This window comes from Scylla paramamosain, chromosome 27 (genome assembly GCF_035594125.1).
Source record: "Scylla paramamosain isolate STU-SP2022 chromosome 27, ASM3559412v1, whole genome shotgun sequence".
Classification (NCBI taxonomy): domain Eukaryota; kingdom Metazoa; phylum Arthropoda; class Malacostraca; order Decapoda; family Portunidae; genus Scylla; species Scylla paramamosain.
In genome coordinates this window covers 6847908-6867151 of record NC_087177.1, presented here as the reverse complement: position 1 = coordinate 6867151, position 19244 = coordinate 6847908, and the positions used below count along the sequence as shown (strand labels likewise).

At 41.4% G+C, this 19244-nt stretch overlaps 2 protein-coding genes and 2 long non-coding RNA genes across 4 annotated transcripts; all 4 read left to right on the top strand.

Moving 5' to 3' along the window:
- The first annotated feature begins 428 nt into the window (after window positions 1-428).
- On the top strand, window positions 429-4343 carry LOC135114485 (uncharacterized). Its single transcript, XM_064030387.1, has 7 exons — window positions 429-552; window positions 717-903; window positions 1175-1411; window positions 1501-1760; window positions 3106-3243; window positions 3720-3906; window positions 4061-4343. The coding sequence occupies exons 1-7, from the start codon at window positions 431-433 to the stop codon at window positions 4292-4294; spliced, it is 1365 nt and encodes a 454-aa protein (XP_063886457.1). The 5' UTR covers window positions 429-430; the 3' UTR covers window positions 4295-4343.
- Window positions 4344-4767: 424 nt separating this feature from the next.
- On the top strand, window positions 4768-5962 carry LOC135114484 (uncharacterized). Its single transcript, XR_010275515.1, has 3 exons — window positions 4768-4855; window positions 5204-5325; window positions 5838-5962. It is a non-coding gene; the product is annotated as an uncharacterized LOC135114484 (long non-coding RNA).
- Window positions 5963-12935: 6973 nt separating this feature from the next.
- Window positions 12936-14073, top strand: LOC135114483 (uncharacterized). Its single transcript, XR_010275514.1, has 3 exons — window positions 12936-13032; window positions 13287-13408; window positions 13962-14073. It is a non-coding gene; the product is annotated as an uncharacterized LOC135114483 (long non-coding RNA).
- Window positions 14074-17690: 3617 nt separating this feature from the next.
- LOC135114482 (uncharacterized) lies at window positions 17691-19102 on the top strand. Its single transcript, XM_064030385.1, has 3 exons — window positions 17691-18163; window positions 18433-18669; window positions 18758-19102. The coding sequence occupies exons 1-3, from the start codon at window positions 18017-18019 to the stop codon at window positions 19019-19021; spliced, it is 648 nt and encodes a 215-aa protein (XP_063886455.1). The 5' UTR covers window positions 17691-18016; the 3' UTR covers window positions 19022-19102.
- The last annotated feature ends 142 nt before the right edge of the window (window positions 19103-19244 follow it).

Below are 19244 nucleotides of genomic sequence, written 5' to 3'. Positions count from 1 at the left end.
TATATATATATATATATATATATATATATATATATATATATATATATATATATATATATATATATATATATATATATATATATATATACACACACACACACACACACACACACACACACACACACACACACACACACACACACACACACACACACACACACACACACACACAGGAAAGCCTCCATCTCGTATATTCGTTGTTCATCGCTGCCACAACACGCTGGACAAACATGATCTAATAATATGAAGTATGGCTGGAAGTTGCACCGAGCGTGGAGTAATTGATTAATTTAAGATGATGCTATTTAATTTCATAGCGGTGAAACAGCTGCGGTTGTAATATATACATTCCTATCTAGTAATTATTTCGCAACAGTTGTTGTGTAATGTATGTGTCGATTACAGTCTTATGGATATGTGCAGGTGCGGTATGTACACGTACTTGCCGTACAGCAAAGGTGGCTCCCAGATGGTGAAGATCGCCTTCTGGACACCAGCTCACGGCTTCAAACACCTCTCTTCTGTCTCCTTTTTCCAGGACAAATTCCAAAAGTTTGTTGCTTCAATTAACTGTTAAACGCGAAAGCGTCATTCTTCTACTTCTCATTAATATTTACTTTTAATAATCTACTGGCAAACTTTGAATATTGAGAATTCTCAGAAATATCCACACATAGCGTTTTCGCTAAATACTATTGCAATGGACGTTCTTAAAGCTTCTACGGTGCCAAGGTGAACGTGACATCCGGACCTTACATGCCTTACTGGGACGAGGAAGAGGTGCTGGCCGCTGATGGATCCAAGACAATCGTGTACCGTGGCTCTGACTACCGCATGGTGGATGCTATTGCCTCGGCTCTTAATTTTACTGTCCGCGTCCTTCCGACGTCATCGTGGACTGAGGTGAGTTGTTAAGTTACTTCATGTGATCCTACAATTTGGATGTTAAGTCCCTTAAACAGATAGTTGGTTTTATGAACGGCTAACGATTTGAATAATCTCTTGAATCAATTGTGACTAACCTCTTCCCATAATGTGAAAAGAAAAAAAAAACGCGTTTCGTAGACAACTAGTCACTTAAGCAAAACCATGTAAGTTTGCTCAAAACCTGGAAATTTTGTTTCGTTTCTCTAATACTACTACGTATCTACTGATGAGTAATTTCCCTTCCAAGGTAACACGACTGGTCGAGGAGCAGACCTCACTGATATCTCCAATTCTTCATGGTTTCCTGCCTGAGCGCGTGGAAAAATTTGACTTCACGTACATATATGAAAACGCATATTTGTCATTTGGGATGGCTAAACCCGACCTGGAACCTCGATGGAAAAGCATTTACTATCCTCTGTCTAATGGAGTGTGGACAGCAATGATTGGGCATGTTCTCTTCTTGCCATTCTTCTTGTGGCAGGTAAAAAGAAAAAAATGTTCTTTACCAGCTCGCAACCGTACAATGCTATTGATAAACACCATAAATCTATCAAAAACTGTATCCCACAGCTCATTCGTGCAGGACATGATGGGCACCCACACGTAGGTGTAGGGTCGGTATTCCAGGACATGGTGGGGATGCTGCTCGGCCAGAACCTTCCTCGTCGCCTTTCAAACACCTCCTCTAGCAGAGTTCTGGTGGCAGCCTGGCTGGTGTTCGCCCTCATCCTCGGGCTGGCCTACCGCGGCAACCTGACTGCCTCTCTCACACTTCCCAAGTATCCACCTCGCCCAGAGACACTCAAGGAAATCGTCGACAATGTTGACATGTAATGTGTGCCGGTAATTGTTTTGTACTTCCAGGACCGAGGTGAAATTAATTATTTTTTTTACAGTTTCAAAGGATATTAAAGAAACTTGTCACAATGATCCTATTATTACTATTATTATTATTTATAACGAGAGAGAGAGAGAGAGAGAGAGAGAGAGAGAGAGAGAGAGAGAGAGAGAGAGAGAGAGAGAGAGAGAGAGCTGACCTATGTTGCAAGGACCGGTCTGGTAAGTGCAAGGCACGGATGACGGCTGGGCAGTTAACCGCGTCTCATGAATATTTCATGCAGACTGTAAGTTGTCGATTCTTACAGTAAGCAATTATGAAATGATAGATTAAAGGTGGTTTACAGTTTACTGCGAGTCATGCCGTTTCATGCATCTGCTATGAGAAATAATTCATAAATGTGCCTCGATTACATTACAGCTTTGCCTTCTTGTGCCATGAGTGGTCGGCGTAGCTTCATCTTCCTTCTCTTGATTTTGGCTTCATTAGCGATGCCGATAAACACTGCAGGGTACGGTTTTGCGATATATGTATCTATTGGTCATAGCTACAAAACTATATTTCTATGTGATCTTTGCCGGTGTTGATGACAAACTTCGTGACTGAATTCCGTCGATCACAGCCAGGCGTAATCAAAAGCCATGATAATACACATGATGCATGTTGAGTTCAGCATAACTCTAATGTTAACCTTTTTAAGAGAAATAGTAGGCAGTGATCCCGAGTTACGACACCAAATCCATGATCTTAGTCGCGCTCAGTACACCAAGTAAACTGAAGTAATGAAATACTATTGTCGAACGAAGGAAATAGGTATCTATGTATGCCAGGCTGGCCATGAGCTACAAGTGACGTACGTAGCTCATTTCTTACCCTTCGTCGCATTCCAGCTTGTATCACCTGGAGCTCGTGCTTTCTAATATCAACATGCCAACACTTGGCAGCACATTGGTGAGTTGGGGAATAGTTAAGTAGCACCATTATTTTAAATTTCATGAGTTCTGGACATACATATATGACGGACAGAGAAAAAAATGAGCATGGGAGGTGTCTGACAAAATGCTATAATACTGATGTCTACTTTGCACTGCGTTAGACAGGTAAACAAAGTTTACCAAGAAAAAGGCTTTCCAGTTGTATTTCATCGAATGAGGTAAAGAAATAAATTTTATTCAACACGAACCACAGTACAGAAAACAGCAGCTGTACTTCGTTATTGTAAGTTTCCTATTTTTTCTTTTATCATAAGTTATACGAGCATTATATAATATAAACTTTCATGTGTAGGGATACTTCTCATCTTTCAAATGCATTATTTATTTATTACTTTTTTTCAGGATAACAATACCTAGTTACGGTACAACCTTCCGCAAATTCTACAGTGATTCAGAATCTCCGTTGTTTCAAGCTCTAGGCAGCCTCATGAATCCTGGGCTTTCACTCACGGAGGGGCTCAAGAGGGCGATGGTGAAAAAGTAAGGAAAAAAGTCATGATTCAAAGCTTTAAAGAGGTGTAGTGTCACCAAAATCTCTATTAAAGTAATTGCTAGGGGGAAAAAAACCTGACCCTCAGTTGGATCTTTTTATAGCCATATATAATTTGTCTTTGTGTGTTTGTGTGTGTGTGTGTGTGTGTGTGTGTGTGTGTGTGTGTGTGTGTGTGTGTGTGTGTGTGTGTGTGTGTGTGTGTGTGTGTGTGTGTGTGTGTGTGTGTGTGTGTGTGTGTGTGTGTGTGTGTGTGTGTGTGTGTGTGTGTGTGTGTGTGTGTGTGTGTGTGTGTGTGTGTGAGTGCGTCACAAAAATATAATCTGCTTGCAACCAAATGACAGGCATAAAGTTTTGCAAAAAGTAAATCTCTAATGATGAAACAAGATTCACCCGCATACCTAGAAAGTTCAGAGAATAGGGAATGTTATACGCAAATAAATTTGACGTATCTTTGTTTTCACAGAAGCAGTCATATAGATGCAAAAAAGAATATCCAGTATGAAATTTTGAACAAGTTTACGGAGGAAGACGGAAGCACTCCTCTATACGTCACTCGTGGGTCCATATCTCCCACCCCTAGTGGCTGGCCAATCCCACACGACGCGCCGTACAAGGCTCAGTTGGACAAATTGATGGTGGCCATCTTGGAGGTGAATCTTGTGGATTATTTCAAATCTGAATATTCATCTTCATATCAAATATTTGTTTATAAACGTAGTGTTATTATGTAATTATTCTGTAAAAAGTTTTCTACAATAAAACTTGAATTCTGACATAGTGCACGATTGAGTGAGTTGTCCACAGGCTGGCCTCTATGATAAGTGGACAGCAGACTTGATGAGGGAGACGAAGCTCAAGAGTCAGAGGAGACAACGTCACGCTGCAGGACGCGAAGGCCAGGAGGAACCAAAGGCATCAAATGAGGATGGTCTACCAACCCTTACCATTAAGCACACGCAAGGCGCCTTCATCCTCCTCCTGCTGGGTCTCGTCTTTAACACACTCGTCTTTTCCAGTGAGCTGCTATGTAAGATTTAACTATGTTAATAAAAACTGTGGCCATAAAACAATAAAATCAAGAAGGACAGTTTATATGCTCACTATCCAAACACTAATTATTGTCGGTTTTTAGTTTTATACTTTATTACTTTATTACTTTATTTCTGCCTGATTATAATTTTGCCTGATATATGCCTTTCTTGTAAAACAGGGTACATTAATCCTGCTTTCGTAGATAACATGCTTATTCAATTATTTTAGACTAGTATTATGAGAAAATACTTAAGATTTAAAATACTTAAGATTTGTGTGTGTGTGTGTGTGTGTGAAAGAGAGCCGTGTGTCCAAAAGATGTTTAATTATTACAAAACGCGAACTTTGCACAAAAAACAATCAATATGCATAAAACATGCTGGTCAATCACACGTTTTCTGCACGTGAGGCAGCCTCTGTGAAACACTATATAATCAGGGCTGCGCTGCCACGAGTTAACTATTTAATCTCAATGGTGGTGGCCGCTGCAGCCGAGCACCAATATGCTCGCGAAGCTGGTGGTGGTAACTTGCCTTGGCGTCGCAACTACCCGTCCCAAAATGCGAGGTAAGGTCTGATCGAGAGAGAGAGAAAGAGAGAGAGAGAGAGAGAGAGAGAGAGAGAGAGAGAGAGAGAGAGAGAGAGAGAGAGAGAGAGAGAGAGAGAGAGAGAGAGAGATTCTTCACTTGCAAATGAAACGTATATGTGAAATTATAGACTTTTTTCATATATATAGTACTTAAAACTACTACTACTGTTCATACTACTACTACTTCTCATCTACTACTACTACTTCTCATCTACTTCTACTACTACTGCTGCTACTACTACTACTACTACTACTATTACTACTACTATAAAAAAAAAATGGGCGGCACTACTACAAATAAATACGTAAATACTGTAAAGCAACAGATGGCCAGGAGCTGGTCCTGCATACTGGTGGTGCAGCAGAATTAATGCGGAGTCCACTAAACGCTTCGTGTACCACCATCACCATAACGGACAGTACTACCACTCCTCCAGACGTCGTGAAGGTAAACAGTGTGTATTGTATGCTATCTTTATACCAAAAACGTTTGAGTGAAAGACTGGTCGAATAAGGTGTGTGTAAATTACATTTTTTGGGAATCCCTCCTCCAACGTGCCATCACGCCCTCAATATTTTTTAGCCCTTCTGTTCCACTAATGATGTCACCCTTCTACATCGCTATTTGTCCGAAAACTGTCCCCGAACGCGGAATCATTCTTCGAATTTTCACACTTGACTGCAGCCAAGTGTTATCAACATAATCCACAAACTCCCTAAGTGGCCCATTTAAACCCAACTCACCAACCCAACAGTTCACCTTACCACTCAGGCTGGCATTGATGTGAAGCAGGCAACTAACGAATTACAGGTAATCTATGTTAAAGAAAATCTTTCTTCTGGTTCATATGTGTCCGAATCAACCAAAAGAAAGCTCCGGATCACCCGAGACAATGGTCTGAATTTGGTCCAACTTAGTTATACATACAGTGCTCTGCTTAATATTTCTATGATTTGCAGGATCTACTCGCAAAATCAGCGTTGGACCAGTGGCAAGTGATGGCAACATTTGAGGTGAATTTAGAGAAGAGAAACACCACCATTACTGATCGCCTGTCGAAGTTGATCCCCTTAGCACGTCAGGTAGGTAACTCAGAACAGTTTGCCCATGTGATGTACTTTACTAAGTACTTTTCTGCCTGTTTATCATATAACAGACGAATAGACGACATGGGTTCTTGCGTTCCTCTCACACGGTTAACAATACAAAGTATATTTTTTACAATTTAAGAAGGGGCCTACCTTAGGACAGAAAAAAAAAAGACCCATTGAAGATGCCAGTCCCTATAGAGTATAGTCACAGAAGGTTTATCAGGAATTTTAAATTGTCTTGAAACAGTTCAAATCAAAGATAAGGATAAATACAGAAGGAGACAGGGAGTTCTGGAGTTTATCAGTAAAAGGAATAAAAGATTGATAATACTGGTTATCTCCTGCTTTATGGAAGTGGACAGAATAGGGTAGAATAAGTAGAAACCTTTGTACGGCGAGGGCGCGGGAGAGGAGAGAGGCAGGCAGTTAGGAAGACCAACAGGGCAGTTAGCATGAAAGAAACAATAGAAGATAGCAAGAGATACGACCTTCCGGCGAAGAGAGCTAAGTTGAAAGCATTCATTTGATTAGATGAAATACTTTTGATTCCATCATGTTGAAGAGAGCAGCAGTAGTAGTGGAACCTCTTTTATATATGAAGCGTGTTCCACACATCTGTAAGATAGGCAAAATTAGCGAAGGCGGCTCAAAACGCTAACATCATGCAAGCTGTTTCAGCGAGAGATGAGATGTGAAATTAGTTAAAGAAAGACCGAAGGCGTTTAGTGTAGAAGAGGAAGAAAAATGCGCTTCACTGACAAAGAGGAGATAGTTACTTGGAGGGTTGTGTCGAGTTGATAGATGAAGGAATTCGATTTTTAGATATTAAACAACACTTATGTTTGCTCTCCCCAATCAGCAATTTTTAAAAATAAATTAAGTCAACCGTTCTGTTGCATCCCTGTGTGAATTGTTTACTTCATAAATTGTTTACTTCATAAAGTTACAAAGAGAAGGATAAAAAAAAACCTTGGAAGGTAGGTTAGAAATTAAAGCTTTATGCCGGACCCCATCGAATGTTTTTGATATATCTAAGGCAACAATAAAAGTTTCAACAAACTTTGAGGTTAGGAAAAGATCAAGAATGTTGGGCATATCTCCAAGACGATCAGAAGGAATGGTGGGTTGCTGCACTCATTGCTCTATGTCGTGGAGGATAGCAAAGTTAATGGCCAGTTCACGAGGTTGGTCTGTGAAGGAAGAAGAAACGTACATTGATGATCAGAACTTAAGTATCCAAGAATGGATATCTCCGCGAAAAGGAAGAGTCACGATAGGCTCCACTTTGGAAGTAAAATAGGAAAAAAAAAGTATAGTTAGGAGCGAGGTATACAGCACAGATATATTTAGTTTGAAAATGACTAAAGTAGGACACCAGTGGTAGAAAATTTGGAAGATTCAAGAGTGTAGGTATGAGATGCAACATCTACCTTTGGATTGAAAGTTGAGGATAGAGAAATTAGGAAGAAACAGAAAATGGATTAATGTCAGTAGCCTCAGACAAAGTGTGTTTCGGTGAGAAATAGAAGAAAGATGATGTTTAACAGGGCAACGTTCATGGAGTTCATAGGTGGATCAAGAGCAAGTTCACAACATCCACCTAGGCCAGTGCTTAAGAGGCCTCGCCCGGAAGAATCATAGTTTCTACACGTGTCTACTGCCTCCTAAAACTTGTGTGGCGTAAAAAATGTGACGAGATGGTAAATACGAATTGGCGGGAAGACTCTTACACTACTGGATGATGTAAATACATAGAATGACAGTTCAGTATGTCGCTCAAGGGTGGAAAGACAATATTGCTTATCGCCGTATTATTGTTAGGGAAGTTGCACTGTTGCCAGAGTCAGCCAGCGTGTCTCCGTCAGCAGGTGCGTCGGCTGTCGTTGTGCTCGATGGTGGTGGTGGTGAGTCTCAACCCTAACTTTCTCATCGCATTCGCCGAGTGGTCTCTGAAGGGAAGGCTGCTGGTGTGGACTACCAAGCTGGTGGTGGTGAGCCGTCTGACGATTCCACAGCTCCAAGATCTTCTGCCCACCCACTGGACTTTCTCCACGATGAACACAGTCTTCATCAACATAGAGGGCGACGCTGAGCAGCCCCGGTACTAATATTATGTCATTTATATAGATATAAGTATGTATAGGTGAGCCTCCATCTCGTATATTCGTTGTTCATCACTGCCACAACACGTACGGACAAACATGATCTAATAATGTGAAGTATGGCTGAAAGTTGCACCGAGCGTGGATTAACTGATTTATTTAAGATGATGCCATTTAATTTCATGGCGGTGAAACAGCTGCGGCCGTAGTCTATATATTTCCATCTAGTCATTTTTTTACAACAGTTGTGGTGTAATGTATGTGTCGATTACAGTCTTATGGATATGTGCAGGTGCGGTATGTACACGTACTTGCCGTACAGCAAAGGTGGCTCCCAGATGGTGAAGATCGCCTTATGGACACCAGCTCACGGCTTCAAACACCTCTCTTCTGTCTCCTTTTTCCAGGACAAATTCCAAAAGTTTGTTGGTTCAAATAATTGTTAAACGCTAAACCTTCATTTTCTTCTCATTAATATTTACTTTTAATAATCTACTGGCAAACTTTGAACATTGAGAATTCTCAGAGATCTTGCACATAGCGTTTTCGTTAAATACTATTGCAATGGACGTTTTTAAAGTTTCTACGGTGCCAAAGTGAACGTGACATCCGAACCCTACATGCCTTACTGGGACGAGGAAGAGGTGCTGGCCGCTGACGGTTCCAAGACAATCGTGTATCGTGGGTGTGACTACCGCATGGTGGATGCTATTGCCTCGGCTCTTAATTTTACCCTCCGCGTCCTTCCGACGTCATCGTGGACTGAGGTGAGTTGTTAAGTTACATCACGTGATCCTACAATTTCGATGTTAAGTCCTTTAAACAGATACTTGGTTCTATGAACGGCTAATGACTTGATTAATCTCTTGAATCAACTGTGACTAACCTCTACTCAAAATCAGAAAAAAAGAACAGTTTCGTAGACAATTCCAGTCATATAAGCAATAACGTGTAAGTTTGCTCAAGACCTGGAAATTTTGTTTCCTTACTCTAATACCATTACGTATTTACTGATGAATAATTTCCCTTCCAAGGTAACAAAACTGGTGGAGGAGAAGACTTCAATGATATCTCCGATTCTTCATGGTATCCTGCCTGAGCGCGTTGAAAAATTTGACTTCACTTACTTATATGAGAATGCATATTCATCATTTGGCATGGCTAAACCCGGCCTGGAGCCTCGATGGAAAAGCGTTTACTATCCTTTGTCTAATGGAGTGTGGACAGCAATGATTGGACATGTTGTCTTCTTGCCATTACTTTTGTGGCAGGTAAAAATATTTGTTCATTATCAACTCACAACTGTACAATGCTCTTGGTAAACACCACTAACCCACCAAACACCGTATTCCACAGCTCATTCGTGCAGGACATGATGGACACCCAAACGTGCGCGTGGGGGCAGTGTTCCAGGACATGGTGGGGATGCTGCTCGGCCAGAACCTTCCTCGCCGTGTGTCCTACACCTCCTCCAGCAGGGTTCTGGTGGCTGCCTGGCTGGTGTTCGCCCTTATCCTCGGGCTGGCCTACCGCGGCAACTTGACTGCCTCTCTCACTCTTCCTAAGTATCCACCGCGTCCAGAGACACTCAAGGAAATCGTCGAGAATGTTGACATGTAATGTGTGCCGGTAATTGTTTCGTACGTTTAGAACCGAGAAGAAAGTCTTCCTCTTTTACAAGTATAATGGACATTAAAGAAACTTGGTTACAGTCATCTTATTATTTATTACTACTACTTATAACGAGAGAGAGAGAGAGAGAGAGAGAGAGAGAGAGAGAGAGAGAGAGAGAGAGAGAGAGAGAGAGAGAGAGAGAGAGAGAGAGAGAGAGAGAGAGAGGAGGGGGAGTAGGGGATATTAACGTTTAAATGTGTGTGGACATACGTATATGGCGGACAGAGAAAACACAAACAAGGGTGATGTCTGACAAAATGCAATAACAATTACACCTAGTTTGCTCTGTTTTCTGTGCCAGATATAACTAACCAAGGTTCACCGGTAAAGTTGGAAAATGGCGTTCGTATTTCATTCGGTCCAAGTGAGGAAAGGAAGTGAACCTTAATTAACATGCGATGCAATCCCTAAAGAATAACAGCAATATTTATCGTACGTTTACTGTTTTTCTTATGCAATTCGAATATTAATTAATGTATTGTAAACATTCAGGTCTAGGGATTCCTTTCTAATGCATTATTCACAGACTGGTTTCTTTTCAGGGTAACGATGCCTAGTTACGGTAAACACTTCCGTAAATTCTACAGTGACTCTGAGTCTCCATTATTTCAAGCTCTGGGCAGCCTTATGAACCCTGGACCTTCACTCATGGAGGGGCTCAAGATGGCGTTGGTGAAAAGGTAAGTTAAAGGAAAATAACAATGTAATGTTTTAAAGAGTTGCATATTAACTGTTGATTTACAATAATGTGCTGCAAAAAAAGCAGTCATATTACGATGCTGCAAAAGTTTAAAAAGTAACCAACATTGTCGAAGAATAACATAATAGTACAGTAATAATAATAATAACAATGATAACAATACCAATATTAACAATGGGAATAGCAATTGTAATAAATAAATTCATACATCTGTATACCAGGCCGTCAGTCCCGAGAAAAAGTACCACACATTCATCATTCACATTTTCATTACATCATTCACACTTTTACCGCTGACGGTCTCTAGAGGAAAGTAGTAGTCATGGATAACTTTACTACACTCCAGGACATTGTGCTTAGCACAACTGGCCACAGACTTCTACAGCAAACCTTGACAGTATACACTGATTTTACCCGTACCTCTTCATAATGAGACCGTTCCCTATCCTACTCCAGTCCTTAGACACAACCGTTGTAGGGTTCTTACGGAGTGTTCCGCACCCTAACTAAATCCATACGACAATGGGTTCTGCCAGATGCACCCACTCCTACCAGGGGGTCGATGAGACAGCGTCATCGTCATGCACTATTCCACTGCCGCTCTCCATTCACCTTTATTACGCACTGGCGTCACATTCTTTTACACTGTACGACCATCTTATCAAATCATCGTGTGACTGAAATAGTGGAACTCTAGCTACTGTATAGCAAAAGACATCATCTACCTGCAGTCAAATCTACCAATGCTGTTGCACGTTGGCGTGATCGTGCCCTAGTCTCAGAGATTTGGCTGTCGTTATAACTTACCCAAAGTTGCACAAGGAAGTAAGACTTTGGATGAAGTAAAATTCAACCAGATCCATAAGTTTAGCGAGTATGAACTCTGAATAACTTTGTTTTCACAGAAGCGGCCATTTAGATGCACGAAAGTACATTCAGTATGAAATTCTGGACAAGTTTACGGAGAAAGACGGCAGTACCCCTCTGTACGTAACTCGTGGGTCCGTCTCTCCCACCCCTTGTGGATGGCCAATCCCGCACGATGCCCCGTACAAGGCTCACTTGGACAGGCTGATCTTGGCCACCTTGGAGGTGAATCTTGTGGATTACTTTAAATCTGAATTTTCATCTCTGTATCAAATATTTCATTTGAAACAGTGTGATCATGTAAATATATATAAACGTTCTATATTAAATACTTTAATTCTGATAAAATGCACAACTGAGTGACTTGTCCTCAGGCCGGCCTCTATGATAAGTGGACAGCAGACTTGATGAGGGAGACGAAGCTCAGGAGTCAGAGGAGACAACGGCAACGTCACGCTGCAGATCACGAAGGCCAGGCAGAATCAAGGGCAATAAATGAGGATGGTCTACCAACTCTTACAATCAACCACACGCAGGGCGCCTTCATCCTCCTCCTGCTGGGTCTCGTCTTTAACACACTCATCTTTTCCAGTGAGCTGCTATGTAAGATTTAACTGTAAATAAAATCTGTGACCATAAAACAATAAAATCGAGGACTATTTCACGGAATAATATACGTGTTTTTCTGTTTTTGGCAACTATACAGGGGAAAATTCTTTTTATGGAACAGTGATCACGTGATTGATTTGAAATTAAGGCGCCACAACAGCGCGTCCATATGGCGCCGCTACAAAATTTTAAGAGCAACTAAGATCGTAGGTTAAAGTATTTATAATAAGAAAACAAAATCGTGGTAAAGCTGGGAACTGGAGCCCTAGAATTCGGAGAGGACGCTGTCGTGACGGACGCATCCTGTGATCCTCTACCCTGCCTTAATCCAGTTCTGGGACCCCTATACAAGGAAAAGTGACAATGCCCATACATCAGTTCATAAGAAATTTTTTAAAATAAATAATTTACAACAAGCTAATCTGAGTGTGGCCAGAGGTTGTCTTAAAACCCGGGTTACATCAATTTTTTGTATTTAGCATCGTAGGTTCTGTGTGGTTGTTACATCAAGATATGCTGTGCATCACTGGTGTGTTGGCCAATACATAATCATAAGCAAATTTACCAATCTGTTCTGAATTTAAGTTTAAATCTTGAAATTGTTTCCCTTAACACTAAATGCATAACTGGCCAGGGAATTTATACATCTTCTTCTCTGTCAACAATGATTATCGGTAAGCCACTCACACAAGTAATTATTACATAATAGGCACAAATGGTTATTACCTTATAGATAAATTTTGTAAAGAATACAAGATTCTCGGACAACGTGACATACCTGTGAACAAAGAGACTGTGTGTGTGTGTGTGTGTGTGTGTGTGTGTGTGTGTGAAACAGAGAGCTGTGTGTCCAAAAGATGCTTAATTATTACAAAACACGAACGTTGCACAGGACCCAATCAATCAATACGTATAAAACATTCTGGTGAATCGCACGTTTTCTGCACATGAGGCAGCCTCTGTGACACACTATATAAACAGGGCTGCGACGCCACAAGTTAGCTGTTTTAACCCCAATGGTGGTGGCCGCTGCAGCCGAGCACCATTATGCTCACGAAGCTGATGCTGGTAATTTGCCTTGGCGTCGCAATTGTCCGTCCCAAAATACGAGGTGAGGTCTGATCGAGAGAGAGAGAGAGAGACAGAGAGAAAGAGATTCTTTATTTGCAAATGAAACTCAGTAACGTATAAGTGAAATTGTCTATTTTTTCTTTAAATACACAGTACTTGAAACCACTATTACTGCTCATCTACTTCTACTACTGCTACTACTACTACAAGAACGAAAACAACAACTACTACTACATTTATAAATAAATAAATACTACTACTATAAATAAATAAGTAAAGACTGTAAATCAACAGGTGGCCAGGAACTGATACTGGATACTGGTGGTGCAGCAGAATTAATGCGGAGTCCACTAAACACCTCGTGTACTACCATCGCCATAACGGACAGTACTACCACTCCTTCAGGCGTTGTGAAGGTAAATAATGTGTATCTTATGCTTTATTAATATGAGCCTTTGTGTGAAAGACTGGTCGGCAGGAGTAAGGTGTGGAAATTTCTCTTGATAGAAAAGAGAAGAAAAGAAGTGAAAAATAAGTGTATTTCGTTGATTTTCTCCTTCAACGTGCCATGGCGTCCTCAGTTCTTTTTTGGCTTTTCTGTTCCACTTATGATGTCACCCTTCTACATCGTTATTTGTCCGAATACTGTCCCCGAACACGGAAGCATTTCTCGAGTTTTCACACTTGACTCTGTAGCCAAGTGTGATCAACATAATCCACAAACTTCCTATGTGACCCAATTACACACGACTCACCAACCCAACAGTTTAACCCACCAATCAGGCTGGCACTGATGTCAAGCAGGCAACTAACGAATTACAGGTAATCTACGTTAAAGAAATTTTTTCTTATGATTCATGTGTCCAAATCAACCAAAACAAAGCACCGGATTACCCGAGACAATGGATTGAGTCTGGTTCCTTTGAACTATACGTAAAATACTCTGCTTAATAAATGTATAATTTGCAGGATCTGTTCGGAAAATCAGCGTTGGACCAGTGGCAAGTGATGGCAACATTTGAGGTGAATTTAGAGAAGAGAAACACCACCATTACTGATCGTCTGTCGAAGTTGATCCCCTTAGCACGTCAGGTAGGTAACTCAGAACAGTTTGGTCATGCAAAGGACTTAACTTAGTACCTATCTAACCGTTTGTTATATGGCAGACAAATAGACGACGTGGGTACATGCGTACCTCTCACACGGGTAACAGTACAAAATGTTTTTTTTTATATAATGTAAGAAGAGGCTTAGCTTAGGTGAACAAAAACTTATAAAAAAGGACCCACTGAATGTGCCAGTCCCTATGGAGTATAGTCACAGAAGTTTAACAGGAATTTTAAAGTGTCTTGAAACAGTTCAAGTCAAAGATAAGGATAAATACAGAGGGAGACAGGGAGTTCCGGAGTTTATTAGTAAAAGGAATAAAAGACTGATAATGCTGGTTAGCTCCTGCTTTATGGAAGTGGACAGAATAGGGTAGAATAAGTAGAAAGCCTTGTACGGCGAGGGCGCGGGAGAGGAGAGAGGCAGGCAGTTAGGAAGACCAGCAGGGCAGTTAGCATGAAAGAAACAATAGAAGATAGCAAGAGATACGACCTTCCGGCGAAGAGAGCGAGATTGATGGCATTCAAAGGAAAAAAAAAATGATAGGACGGAATACTTTTGATTCCACCATGGTAAAAAAAGCAATAGGAATGGAATTTTTTTTTTACATATGAAGCGTGCTCCATACATGGGCGGATACAATTAGCTGTTTTGATATAAGTAGAATTGACGGAGGCGGCTTAATTAAAACGCTAACTTCATGAAAGCTTATTCAGCGAGAGATGCGATGTAAATTTTCCATTTGAGATTAGTAAAAGAAAGACTGAAGTGTAGGAGAGGAAGGCAGTTGCGCTTCACTGAAAAAGAGGTGATAGTTATTTGGAGGGTTGTGTGAAGTTGATAGATGGTTAAATAAGTATTCTAGGCATTGAACAACACTTATGTTTGCTCTCCACAATCAGCAATATTAAAAACAAATTATGTAAAGCTTTCTGTGACAGAGATCAAAACAAATTCACAACATTTGCTTAGGCCAGTGCTTAAGAGGCCTCGCTGGGAGGAATAATTCTTTTGCACGTGGCTACTGCCTCCTCCTCCTTGTGTCGTGTAAACGATGTGGATGATGCGAGTAGAAAGTGATGAGGATGAGGTGGCAGTCAGAGTGGCAGTTCGCTATGTCACTCATGGTAGGAAGGACAATATTATTCATCGACGTATTATTGTGAGCGAAGTTGTACTGTTGCCAGAGACAGCCAGCGTGTCCTCCGTCAGCAGGTGCGTCAGCTGTCGTGGTGCTCGATGGTGGTGGTGGTGAGTCTCAATCCTGACTTTCTCATCGCATTCGCCGAGTGGTCTCTGAAGGGACGCCTGCTGGCGTGGACCACCAAGCTGGTGGTGGTGAGCCGCCTGACAATCCTGCAGCTCCAAACCCTTCTGTCCGCCCACTGGACTTTCTCCATGATGAACACAGTCTTCCTCAACATGGAGGGCGACGCTGAGCAGCCCCGGTACTGATATTATGTCATTTATAGAGATATATGTATGTATAGGAGAGCTTTCATCTCGTATATTCGTTGTTCACCACTGCCACTGCACGTGCGGACAATCTTTTTTTTTTTATATGTAAGAGGGTCACTGGCCAAGGGAAATAAAAAGAGTTAAATAAAATCCCACTGAGGTGCCAGTCCCAAAAGAGAAGTCAAGAGAATCATAAAAAATTGAAGGATACGTGTCTTGAAATCTCACTCTTCAAAGAGTTCAAGCCATAGGAAGGAGGACATATAGAAGCAAGCAGGAAGTTCCACAGGTTACTATAAAAAAAAGGATGAATGATTAAGAGTACTGGTTGACTCTTGGATTAGAGAGGTTGACAGTATATGGATGAGAGTCAGAAGAAAGTTTTGTGGAAAGAGTCTGCTGGAAGAGAGGAGGCAAATAGTTAGCAAGATCGGAAGAGCAGTTAGCGTGAAAATAGCGGTAAAAGATAGTAAGAAATGCAACATTGTTTAGATGAAAAAGAGAGTGAAGACAGTCACTTAGAGGGAAGGAATTGGTAAGACGTAAAACTTTTGATTCCACTCTGTCGAAAAAATCGTTATGAGTGGAACCCTCCAAACATGCGAAGCATATTCCATACATGGATGGATAAGGCCCTTGTACAGAGTTAGCACCTGAAAGGGGATGAAAGAAACTGGCGGAGACGATACAGAACGCTTAACGTCATTAAAGCTGTTTTAGCCTGAGATGAGATGTGAAGTTTCAAGTTTGGATTATAAGTAAAGGACGGACCGAGGATGTTCAGCGTAAAAAAGAGGGACAGTTGGGTGTCATTGAAGAAGAGGGGATAGTTTTTAGGAAGGTTGTGTCGAGATGATAGATGAAGAAATTGAGTTTGCTTTTCCCTAATCAGAAATTTTAGAGAGATGAGAAGTCAGGCATCCTGTGGCTTCCATGGATACACTGTTTACTTCCTGAAGGGTTGAACGTCTATGAAAAGACGTGAAAAAGTGCATGGTGATATCATAGGCGAAGGCGTGGATAGGACAAGGAGTCTGCATCTTAATGGGTAGGATGAAGTAGTAACAGGGTGGAGGAGAGGGAGGAACAGGCCTTGAATCATCCAAAGTAGAGTTTTTAGCAAAGGTGTGAGCGAAGAGTTCAGCTTTAGATATAAGTCAGATGGCAGTAGTGGCATCATATTGAAATGAAGAAGATGAAGAAGCAAAGTTATTGGAGATGTGTTTGGCTAGGTGCCAGAAATCTCGAGGGGAGTTAGATCTTGAAACATTTTAAAATTTTCTATTAATGAAGGAGTTTTTTGGCTAGTTGTGGAACAGACTTGGCATGGTTCCAGGTAGAAATATAAAGCACATAGGATTCAGGTGATGGAAGGCTCAAGTACCTTTTGTGGCTCACCTCTCTATCATGTATAACACGAGAAAAGACTTTGTTAAACCAAGATTTGGTAGGTTTAAGAGGAAAAAGAATGAAGAATGTACGCCTCCATGCCAGACACTATCACTCTCTGTTATGTGCTCAGCACACAGAGACTAGTGTCTGACACGGAAGCTGTAGTCATTCCAAAGAAAATCAGAATAATACTTTCTCAGGTCCCCCAAATTAGCCGAAGCAAAACGCCAGACGCACCTCCGCTTTGGGGATGCTGAGGAGAGATTGGAGCAATAGGACAAAATACAAATATGAGGTTGTGATCGGAGAAGCCCAATAGAGAAGATATTTAATTTTGAATTTTGAGTGGAGCGTGTGTTTGTGATTAAGTGCATGTAGTTTTGTGTGGAGGAAGAGAGTTGTCTTTAGAGCCAGAATGTGACTGCCCCCTTGTGTTGTGAGACACAAAGGGAAACGTTCAGCGAGGCCAGAGCTAGGTTATTGATGAGTTCACAGCACCCCCCGATCCAGTGCTTTAGACCTCACTGGGAGTAAAAATAGTTTTGGTTGATGTCTAATGCTTCTTCCAGAGATCTATTAATGTGAAGTATGGCTGGAAGTTGCACCGAACGTGGAGTCACAGACTTACTAAAAATGACCAGCTGGGACCGTAATATAAGCATTTAAATCCAGTATTTTTTTAAAACAGTTGTGGTGTAATGTATGTGTCGATTACAGTCTTATGGATATGTGCAGGTGCGGTATGTACACGTACTTGCCGTACAGCAAAGGTGGCTCCCAGATGGTGAAGATCGCCTTATGGACACCAGCTCACGGTTTCAAACACCTCTCTTCTGTCTCCTTTTTCCAGGACAAATTCCAAAAGTTTGTTGTTCCAAATAACTGTTAAAATCTAAATATTAATTTTCTTATTTCTCATTAATATTTACTTTTAATAACTTATTCGCAGACTTTGAATATTGAGAATTCTCAGAAATCTTGCTCATAGCGTTTTCGCTAAATACTATTGCAATGGACGTTTTTAAAGTTTCTACGGTGCCAAGGTGAACGTGACATCCGGACCCTTCATGCCTTACTGGGACGAGGAAGAGGTGCTGGCCGCTGACGGTTCCAAGACAATCGTGTACCGTGGCTCTGACTACCGCATGGTGGATGCTATTGCCTCGGCTCTAAATTTTACTGTCCGCGTCCTTCCGACGTCATCGTGGACTGAGGTGAGTTGTTGAGTTACATCATGTGATCCCACCATTTAGATGTTAAGTCCCCTAAACAGATAGTTGGTTCTATGAACGGCTAACCATTTGGTTAATGTCTTGAATCAACTGTGACTAACTTTCTCCCATGATGGGAAAATGAAACGCCAGTTTCGTAGACAACTCCAGTCACTTAAGCAAAAACATGTATGTTTGCTCGAGACCTGTAAATTTTGTTTCGTTACTCTAATTCTATTACGTATCTACTGATGAGTAATTTCCTTTTCAAGGTAACAAGACTGGTGGAGGAGAAGATTTCACTGATATCTCCAATTCTTCATGGTATCCTGCCTGAGCGCGTTGAAAAATTTGACTTCACTTACTTATATGAGAATGCATATTCGTCATTTGGCATGGCTAAACCCGGCCTGGAGCCTCGATGGAAAAGCATTTACTATCCTCTGTCTACTGCAGTGTGGTCAGCAATGGTTGGGCATGTTGTCTTCTTGCCATTCCTTTTGTGGCAGGTAAAAAAAAAAAATGTGTATTATCAACTCACATCTGTACAATGTTATTGATAAACACCATAAATTTACCAAAAAATTTATTCCACAGCTCATTCGTGCAGGACATGATAGACACCTAAACGTGGGCGTGGGGGCAGTGTTCCAGGACATGGTGGGGATGCTGCTCGGCCAGAACCTTCCCCGCAGGCTGTCCTATACCTCCTCCAGCAGGGTTCTGGTGGCTGCCTGGCTGGTGTTCGCCCTTATTCTCGGGCTGGCCTACCGCGGCAACCTGACTGCCTCTCTCACCCTGCCCAAGTATCCACCGCGCCCAGAGACACTCAAGGAAATCGTCGACAGTGTTGACATGTAATGTGTGCCGGTAATTGTTTTGTACGTTCAGGGCCGAAAAGAAATTTATCCTGCTTTAGAAGTACAATAGATATTAAACAAAGATACTTGGTTACAATCATCTTATTATTCATTATTACTATTTATAACGAGAAGGAGAAACAGAGAGAGCGAGAGGGGAGGGAAGGAGATTTACATTTCAATGTGTGTGTGTGTGAGAAATGTGTATATGGCGGACAGAGAAA